At 41.3% G+C, this 10,596-nt stretch overlaps 1 protein-coding gene across 1 annotated transcript in view; it reads left to right on the plus strand.

Annotated features, from left to right (window-relative positions):
• The window catches only part of LOC136879207 (phospholipid scramblase 2), a 148,539-nt gene extending 143,923 nt beyond the window's left edge, over nt 1-4,616 (plus strand). The window contains exon 8 of the mRNA XM_067153003.2: nt 3,965-4,616. Within this exon, the coding sequence (XP_067009104.1) occupies nt 3,965-4,030 (66 nt within the window). The 3' untranslated portion in view covers nt 4,031-4,616. The remainder of the gene's footprint in view (nt 1-3,964) is intronic.
• The last annotated feature ends 5,980 nt before the right edge of the window (nt 4,617-10,596 follow it).

Below are 10,596 nucleotides of genomic sequence, written 5' to 3' on the forward strand. Positions count from 1 at the left end.
TCTATTGAACACAAGCAACATTTTAAAATGCAGAACAATTCTATTCGTTGGTGGGATTCCGAATGTGCTTCTTTAGTTCGTCGAAGACAAGCTGCCTTAAAAGCTTATAGAACATATGGCACCTATGATCACTATATTCAATATAAAAAATAGTCACTTCTATACAGACTATTTTTTATGAAAAACGACGAACAGCGTGGAAGATATTTGTCACATCTCTCAATCGACAAACTCCTATCAAAGTTATATGGGCAGCCATCAAACATTTAAATAATGCTCACACAAATTTTGTTTCTCAATCGGACCCTAACGGAATTGCCCAATTTTACCACTAGCTAACACCAGATTACGGGGAACCTTCTTATGAATATAGTTTTATACCTGCCTCCGCAAAATTTTCTAGTCTATTAAAGAATATCTCCCTCTATGAACTAGATATGGCACTCGAACATCGAAAAGATACTAGTCCGGGCAAAGATTCTATAACTTATAAAATGTTGAAATATCTACCGTCCCACGCTAAGCAAACGCTGCTAAATAAATTTAACGCCATACTCGATAGCCATGCAATTCCTGTCGATTGGAACGATTTTCAAATTATACCACTATTAAAAAAAAGTGAACATTCTCAAGACGCAAACGGGTATAGAGGGATCGCTTTGGGATCCTGCCTTCGTAAAACAATCCAACGAATCCTCTTGCACCGTCTTCTATGGTGTTTAGAATATTATAATATACTTCCAGGGTATCAGTTTGGGTTTTTGAAAGACCGAAGTACGGCAGACGCTCTTAATATATTTTTTACAGACTTATTACTTGCTCGAAGTCGAGGTGACGTTTTGACGGCTATATTTCTCGATATAAAAGGAGCATATGATAATGTGGACATCGGAGTACTTCTTGCCAAATTACATAAGTGGCAATTTCCTATTCCGTTTATTAATATCATACGGCAATTATTCACTAATCGTCACATTTTTATAAAGAGCAATGGCCAGAGTCTCGATTCTAGGTACCCTTCCAAAGGTCTCCCACAAGGTGACATTTTGAGCCCTATCTTATATCTGTTATATACGTTTGACTTAGAGCGGGTGATTTCTCAACAGGCTAGAATCCTACAACATGCTGACGATATAGTTATTTATTCCATTAAAGAATTGGTAATTGAATCCCGTACTACCATTGAACGTACACTAAAGATCCTCCATAGATGTCTTCTACATCATAATTTAGAAATAGAATATCAAAAATCTTCAGCAATGATTTTTACGAGGAAATGAAAATATGATCATACGCCAATCACATCTGGCTCCCATGCGATTAGTATCAAAATTTCGATCAAATATTTAGGAATTCGAATTGATAACAAATTACTCTGGAAAGAACATATCGAATATATTCTTTCCAAATTAGAAACTAAATACCATATCATTAAATCTCTCACTAAACGCACCTGGGGATCAGATCCATATGTCCTTCTTACGGTATATAAAAATATCATCCGGTCAGTATTCGAATATGGCTGCCACTTTCTTGATATAGCATCCTTTGGGAGTTAGGGATTGGAATAACTTACCAAGGGAGATGTTCAATAAATTTTCAATTTCTTTGAAATCATTTCGGAAAAGGCTAGGAAAGCAACAGATAGGGAATCTGCCACCTGGGCGACTGCCCTAAATGCAGATCAGTATTGATTGATTGACTGATACGCAAACTTGATACCTTTCAGTTTAAAATACTCCGCTTAATCATGGAGGCTATGTCTTCCTCCCCAACGAACGCACTTTCAGCTGAACCATCGGAACCGCCATTAAAGTTTCGACGACGACTACTCGCCAGCAAATATCTTCTAAACAAATTAAATAAATATCGCCACCCAATCCTCTCAAAACTACAGCTGTTACACGAATATTATCAAAACCGGAATGTTAATGCAGAACATCAGCCGGCTCTATTATGGGCATTTAAGCAATGCGGTCACTTTCGTACTAGCATGGTACAAACATTAAACCACCCAAAATACTCTATACCTTTTCGAGCTAGTACATTTAAACCCGACATTCTTCACACTATCTTCGAAAATCGCCCACCAATACTATGAACAAGTAGTCATGTCACGAACAGTCTACTTCAATTTGCGTTGAGTACCCACGAGCAATATATCACTTTCTACACTGATGGTTCGAAGAATCTATCTCCAAATGGTGTAGGCGCTGCATTTTATTCACTCCAACTGGCTGTGAACAAAAAATACACTCTCCCACACCTAGCTTCTTCTTTCACGGCCGAAATATTCGCAGTACGCCGGGCTTTATTGTACATAAAATATTCCGGAATATTAAAAGCTCTAATTTGTACTGACTCCTTAAGTACTTTGATGGCTTTAGACAATCCCGAACATACAAATAATTGGTACATTCAAAATTTACGCAAATTAAGTTATTACTTATCCCTCCGTAATGTTAATGTATTATTCGCGTGGATTCCGGGCCATTCTGGATACAAGGCAATATCACAGCAGATAACCTAGCTAAAGAGGCTGCCCTGGGTACCGGCTTAGACTACTACATCGCAGTTCCACACACAGACTTATGGGAACACTGTCGTCAGTTCATCCGCGATCAGTGGAGTGCAGAATGGCGCCGAACATCACAGATTAAAGGGAAGCATTTATTCACGCTTATGCCTGGCACTCCTAATAAACCGTGGTTCGCTTTTGGTAACTACACTCGGCGTCATATTACTACAATCATACGGCTCTGTCTAAATCATGTCTGTACGCCTGCACATCTCTATCGCCTTAATCTTATTGAACGTAACTTATGTCCATGTGGACGAGCAGTCGGTACTGTAAATCACATCTTTTTTTCAGTGTCAGACATATGAACATCAACGTCGCGAATTCATAGCTAAGCTTTTTAACGTGGGTTACCAACTGCCGTTAAATGTTTCCAAATGTTTAGTGTTCCAACCGACTTTTCGCGTTGTAGACTTAATACTAAATTTTTTAGTTACCTGTAACATGCAGTTGTAACCTTCCCCTTTCCTCTAGGTACGGACTTCCACATCCCAACCCTTAGTTCTGGTCCGGTTTTGTTTGTTTGTAGTAAGACGTCGTGACGAATTAGAACCGTGTGTCCCAGTGTTTTTGTGTTATGCCCTGATAGGTTAGCCTAAATAAAATTGGTATTTTCCTAAGTTTCATCATTATCGGCTGTAATTGGCTTCATTACATAGCTAACCCTACTCTTTCGTAGTGTACTAATTTCTTCTAACGTTGGCACCTCTCCTAGACAATAATTAACCCGCAAACCAGTGACTGGACGTAGCGTCTTACGACGATGTCCAACAACTAACCAAGAAAAAGAAATATTCTCCCTGGTAAGTAATGACATCTGAACTCTAGATTAGGAAACTTTTTATGACAGAGACATCTAGTCCTCAAATGGAAAGGCTACTATGATTTCATTCAGTTTACAGTTTTTTTAGAGATGAATGCACAGTCGGAGAATACACAATTTAATATTCATCGGAAGGCCTTACTCATGGTACAATGATGATGATTTCCCTACGGTAACTTACTGCTCAAACTAGCCACCACACATGGTCTCCAACAATAAAAGAAATTTTCAAGCCTCTTCACAACATACTGATACGCGAAACCATAATTATTCAAAGCAAAATTTGAAGCAATGTGCATTAGAGTACTTAATTCACAATCATCAGAAAAGTATAATACATGATGTAAAAGAACTGGAAAATAACATTTCATCTTGTGAGCACAGCGCAATCTCCTCCTTTCCTGCCCATTATTTTGGTTTTCATTAGGTGAAACAGTTTTAAGGCCCCTTTGCTCCATGTCCCCTTCCATGTCACTTTCTGTTCCACAAACATCCAAACATGTTTTCATATTTATTTACAAACATCCTTCCGCCACCAACTAAGCGATTATTTTAATTTCCAGGAATACATGTTCTTCGAGACCTCAAAACGAGTGAGCTGTTTCAGAAGTTGCACCACAAGCAGATGAAACATCTAAAATGTTTTAATTGAGGATACAAGTCCGCCCTATTCTTATGCAAATAATAATCTCTTAAAAGGAAATTTTTTAAAAAGGTGGGTCAAAAAACAACATGAAAGTAACAGTCACATCACGCTGAAGAAAGTGCCTGGTACAACTAAGCCCAAAGGGAATCTGAAGCTAAGATAATCCTATAGCATGTGAGAAGTTGCTGCTACAATAGAGGATTGGAGGAGAACTGTGTGAATTGTTGAAGCGCCCAGTGTACGAGACATTCTTAAAGGCTGAGATATCTTATTAAGAATGCGACATAAGACTGATCCAGAACCTGAGTTTGAGAAAACACTGCAGTTTGTTCTTCTTCTTCTCTTCTTTTCCCAATTATTTCGGCTTAGTATTACAGTTTTCCAGCCAGCGAAGGGTGTTTCTGTGCTGGATAGCTCAGAACAACATGTCAGGAAAAGGAAGAGGCATTCCTCCAGGAGCTTCCACATAATGTTATTCTGAGTGGTTGGCAATATTCAAGCGCTATTTCAGATTGTAAATAAATAAATCCATGACAGAATATGTTAATAAAAGTAAGGATTGTTGTTTATTTTTTGGTATTCAATGTAGTCAACACCTACCCTGCTCACTGTTTTCCTATCACAACAGAGCTACTGATGTTCACCTCACTGTAACAAATTTTGTGCATGCCTTTTTACATGTTCGTTTTCAATAGCGATAACTGTTGGTAGTCACATTCCCATCTGTGTTGTCACCATTGCCTCCTTCTCAACCCCGTACGAGAGGACAATTGTGAAAGGCCATCTACACTTATCAACAATCAACGATATTCAGTCTTGATGTTGCCATTGATGCTTTCACGGCCCGTACTTATAGACATGATACTGTATAAGCTTATGCTGTGTGAAGAAAATAATGTGAAGTTCTTTACGTTTCGCAGAGAACTGTGCTCTGCATCATCAGAAGAAAATACCGACTGTCCGCTAGAAAGGCTTCTTAAACAATGACTTCTTAAATTTAGACGTTATAATAGAAGTAGAAATGGTCCATTCATTCGCCACCAGATGGCTCCCCGGACGTGGCACAGCACTAGCCATCGAAGCGGAAGCTGATCGAACCACCAGAATCAGTCTAAGAGGTTCACATAACGTGTGTACGTAACACATGACATTGACAGGTGTGTGACATTGACACAAGCCTGGAATGAAACATCTGGCGATGAGGAACGTGCGAATTTGGAAAACACCGAGACGAAATAACAATAGTGAAGGGACAGGGAAGGGAACTACCTATCTTCATTTTTAATGGCTGGCAACCAGGTATTATTTAATTGATAGCCAGTGTCCCTGTTGAAATTGTTAGGATTTCTATGTATTTCCACAGCTTCCCGTATAATCCTGGACCTGTAGTGTCTAGTGTGGGTAAAAGCTCGGTCATCTTGGAACATGACATCATGACCCGGCGATAGAGCGTGCTCAGCTATTGCCGATCTGTCTGGTTGGTTGAGACGAATATTACGTTCATGTTCCTTGATACGGGTACCAATGGACCGGCATGTTTGGCCGGTGTATACTTTACCGCACGTACATGGAATTTCGTATACCCCAGGTTGTAAAAGTGGTGACAATTTGTCCTTGGTTTTACTCAGACTGTGAGCAATTTTAGTGGCGGTGCCATACACGTTTTTTATATTGTGTTTGCGGAGGACCTTGGCAATTCTATCTGTAGTGTTGTGAATGTAAGGCAAGTAGGCAGTTCCCTTCACTACTTCCTTCTGTAAGCTTTGCTTGGTCGTTTCTCTGTGATGCAGGGCTCTATGAATCGTCAAATCGCTGTAACCATTACCCTTGAAGCAACTTTGAGCGTGTCCATCTTCACCTGGATATTTGGTGGCTCACAAATTCGTCTCGCCCGCTTGGCAAGTGTCGTGAGAATGCTTTGTTTTTGTACTGGATGGTGGTGAGAATCTGCATGAAGATAGCGATTTGTGTGGGTAGGCTTACGATAGACAGTATGTCCTAGGGAGCCGTCCGGTTACTTTCTAACTAGAACATCCAAGAAAGGAAGTCATCCGTGCTCCATCTCCATAGTGAATTTATTTGCAGGATGTTGCTGATTTACGTGGTTTAGAAATAGATGAAGTTTCTCAGGATCTTCTGTCCAGACCATAAATGCATCAACAACATATCATGGGTTTGACGGGCGCCAAAGCAATAGCCTCCTCCTCAAAATGCTCTATAAAGAAATTAGCCACTACGGGCGAAAGTGGACTTCCCATAGCCACTCCGTCCATCTGTTCGTAAAAATTCCCACCTCACAAGAAATAGCGGGAAGTCATGTAGTGATAAAATAGCTTAGTAATGTCCTCAGGCAACAGGTGTTCAATGAGAGACATTACCGAGTCACTCGGCATTTTAGTGAACACGGACTCCATATCGAAACTCACCAAAAGTGCATTAGGTTGAAGGGTTATGGTTGACAGCTTGTTGACGAAATATCCAGAGTCCCCGACGTATGATTCAGTACATCCTATGTGTGGCTGAAGCAATTTGCTTAGGTATTTAGCCAGAGCATACGTAGGAGAACCTATCGCACTAACAATAGGTCTGAGGGGAACATCCTTTTTTATGGACCTTAGACAGCCCATATAATGTAGGTGGCACTGCATCCCCCGGGGACAGATGTTTAGCCTTCTCTTTTGGAATTGAAGATTGCCTTAAGAGATTCACTGTGGCGTTGGACACACGAGTGGTGGGCTCACGTGAGCTCTGTCAGTAAACAGGCTCTGACAGTACAGCCGAGATCTTATTCTTATATTCGTCAGTGTCCATAACCTCTGTCACATTACCCTTATCAGCCGAGAGAATGGTCAGTTCAGAATCGTCTCTAAGTTCCATCAGAGCTCTCCTTTCGTCTCTCGTTAAATTGGGCGCGGGTACAACAGCGGACCTTATGACCCTCACACATTTCTGTCTTAACTCCTCAGCCTCATCGGTAGGTAGTTCGTGGATGGCTGCCTCAACGGAAGTAATTAACTCCTCGGTGGGAATTTTAGAGGGAGCGACAGTGAAATTAAGACCCCTAGCTAGAACTTCAATTTGGTTCTCGTCCAAGGATGGGCGACAGTTTTACAAGCGAGAGACCGTCTGATTCTAAATGACACCTGGTTGAATTTTCGTTCAGCTTGTATACACAAGCACAACGCCTGCGAGAAAGTATTGCTTAACAACAGGTGTAAACGAAACGACTCTCGGGAGACTGAGTCCAGTTCCCTACGAGTGTTAAGCACTCTCTCGATCACAAGAGCCTTGCTAGCGCGTTGATATATATATTCTCCTGCCCTTCGGTGTATTTAACGTGTGCTTCAGCTTCACACAGCTGGGAATGATGTTATGTTCCCTGCATTTCAGTAGAAAGCACAAAGAAGGAAGAAGAATATACTTCTTTCTCCTTAGTTTGCTGAATTTTGAAGACTTTATCCTCCCCACAGAGGTTTTTAATATTGCCATTCACTCTTGATGTTTCTGTCACGGCCCAATTGTTGTGCTTTATCCTTGCACTCACTGATAGCTCTGTGCGACGACTGCGTGTGCTCTACTTTTCAGGAATTTTAACGTATACACTGTAAATCAAATTATTCAGCAACACTAACAAACTATCTACATTTCACCCATGATAATGTGGAACTGTGATAAGGCAAAGAAAACAATGCTAACTGATGACCGCTTTCTTCTCAGAAGAAGGAAATTAAAACCCTCGCTTACTGCTGTGAAGTTGGCTACCAAATTGGGTGACTTCTAGTAAGTCAAAGGAAGATCTGCAAACCTCCTTCTATGAGGATAAATGTGCAGGAAATGTCTCTCATATGCACATGTGATGAAAGTCATTCTGAAGAGGAGAACTGAGCGAAGAATGAACATACTTGCAACAGACTGGAGGTGTTCCAGGACTCTTACTGTTTGTCAATGACATGATGAAAATAGGAGAGTTCTTTTTGAACTGTCATACTCAAAGAAAACAAAGAAATTTTAAATGATAACAATATCTGTGTGCCAGAGACCCAGGAAACTTGCCTGCCATTAATCCCAGAAACTCACAAATTTTGATGATAAAGACTCAAATTGCAGTGTGGTATACAGATTACAAACTTGAAGGTATGTACTCAAACTTTGTGGAATTTGTTCTAAATTGTGTAATAATGCTTAAAAATGAGGAAGATCAAATTACATAATAGTTGTGTAAGTGCAGAAAACAGAGGGATATTTTTGTTGTGGTCCGATTAATTCACATGGAACTGTAAAAATGACTTCTTGCTGCAGCAATGTAGTTAGATAATAATACCCCTATCACTGACTACACTACACTCAGCACGTGAAATATATATTCAATAATTTTAGTTGATCTGCCGATGCAGTATCAATGTGGTGTGACACATCTCAAATAGCTCACTACATCTATAGCTATTGATCTGCCGATGCAGGTGCATAACATTTCACACACTTAGCAATATCCAAACCGCTCAATCACCAACTGACTTACATCGCTATACAAGTCCTTGTTAGGATGCCAGATAATTCTGCTTTCTTACAACACAGTATTACAACAATTGCCTGGAAGATTTTATAACATTTGAAATATTAGTGAGTAACGGTACTGGAATTGTCAAGTTTGTCCCTATGGTACATAACCTACAGATGTCTACAAACATCTTGAATATTATTCAACTTCTCCTTGGTACATGAAGATTCCAGAACTCGCATTCATTGAAAAAAACCACACACACACGCGGGTTTCCCTGAACAACTGGGGAAAGACGGAAGGTTATTTGCAAGTGATGACGTAACTTCCCTTGAGTAATACACATATAAACAGAATCTTCGGTAAGTCCTATTATTTGATGATGGTATCCTTTAACATTATTTTTAATACCAAACTGACATATATCAACAAATGTATAAGAAAAGAATGAACAAATGGTATTGTATGACCTCTCTCAGTTGTAATCGTGCAAGCGAAGAAGAAGATTGTTTTTTATTTTATTTTTTTTGCTAGTTGTTTTACGTCGCACCGACACAGATAGGTCTTACGGCGACGATGGGACAGGAAAGGGCTAGGAGTGGGAAGGAAGCGGCCGTGGCCTTAGTTAAGGTACAGCCCCAGCATTTGCCTGGTGTGAAAATGGGAAACCACGGAAAACCATCTTCAGGGCTGCCGATAGTGGGATTCGAACCTACTATCTCCCGGATGCAAGCTCACAGCCGCGTGCCTCTACGCGCACGGCCAACTCGCCCGGTAAGAAGATTGTTAAGTGAGTGAGTGCTTAAATGGTGATTTCAATAGAATTGTGCCGGGCGACGATAGGTCGTTGGCACGGTACAGGCCCAACAAGGGTTGCAGGGCCGGACAGCAGGTGAGTCTGATTTCAATTTTGATAGCTGCATCAGTGATGGTAGTCATTGGAGGGGTCGAGATGAACCCCGGACCTGATCCTGCTATTGCGGTTGGATGGGAAGAGATGGAGAAGGTAAGGGAATTCGTTAAGGGTCAAGCTGAACAAATGAGAGAGTTACTACGAGAGCAAGCCAGTGATGTACGAGAAAGAGTGAAAGAGGAGATAGGCAAGGTGACTGAACTGTGGTCCAAAATAATAAAGAAATATGAAGTTTGAGGCATGAGGTGAGAAGAATGGAGGAACTGTTATGAGGGAGAAATAGGCCAGATACTGAAAGCTGGAACAGACTCAATGATCGAGAATAACCTAACGAGTGCAGCAGTAAAACTAATAGAAAACACTGTAAAGATGGCAGGGGAGAATATGAGGATAAAGGAGGGGAAGAACATAATAAGAAAGGGTTGGTACAATGACGAATGCAGGCATAAAAAGTATGAAGTACGGAAAGCATTGAAGGCGTATTATAGAAAGCACGGGGGAGAAAATTATAGGATTGAATTTTGCAACTTGAGAAGAGAATACACTGACTGACAGAGCAAATGCAACACCAAGAAGGAGTGGTTCGAAAGGGATGAAAGTTGGGGAAAAAACAGAGACGGCACGGACGAATAATTGATGTTTATTTCAAACCGATATGCAGGTTACACAATGCGCACGGCATCGACTCAGTAGGATGTAGGACCACCGCGAGCGGCGATGCACGCAGAAACACGTCGAGGTACAGAGTCAATAAGAGTGCGGATGGTGTCCTGAGGGATGGTTCTCCATTCTCTGTCAACCATTTGCCACAGTTGGTCGTCCGTACGAGGCTGGGGCAGAGTTTGCAAACGGCGTCCAATGAGATCCCACACGTGTTCGATTGGTGAGAGATCCGGAGAGTACGCTGGCCACGGAAGCATCTGTACACCTCGTAGAGCCTGTTGGGAGATGCGAGCAGTGTGTGGGCGGGCATTATCCTGCTGAAACAGAGCATTGGGCAGCCTCTGAAGGTACAGGAGTGCCACCGGTCGCAGCACATGCTGCACGTAGCGGTGGGCATTTAACGTGCCTTGAATACGCACTAGAGGTGACGTGGAATCATACGCAATAGCGCCCCAAACCATGATGCCGCGTTGTC

Source organism: Anabrus simplex, chromosome 8 (genome assembly GCF_040414725.1).
Source record: "Anabrus simplex isolate iqAnaSimp1 chromosome 8, ASM4041472v1, whole genome shotgun sequence".
In the NCBI taxonomy this organism is placed as follows: Eukaryota; Metazoa; Arthropoda; class Insecta; order Orthoptera; family Tettigoniidae; genus Anabrus; species Anabrus simplex.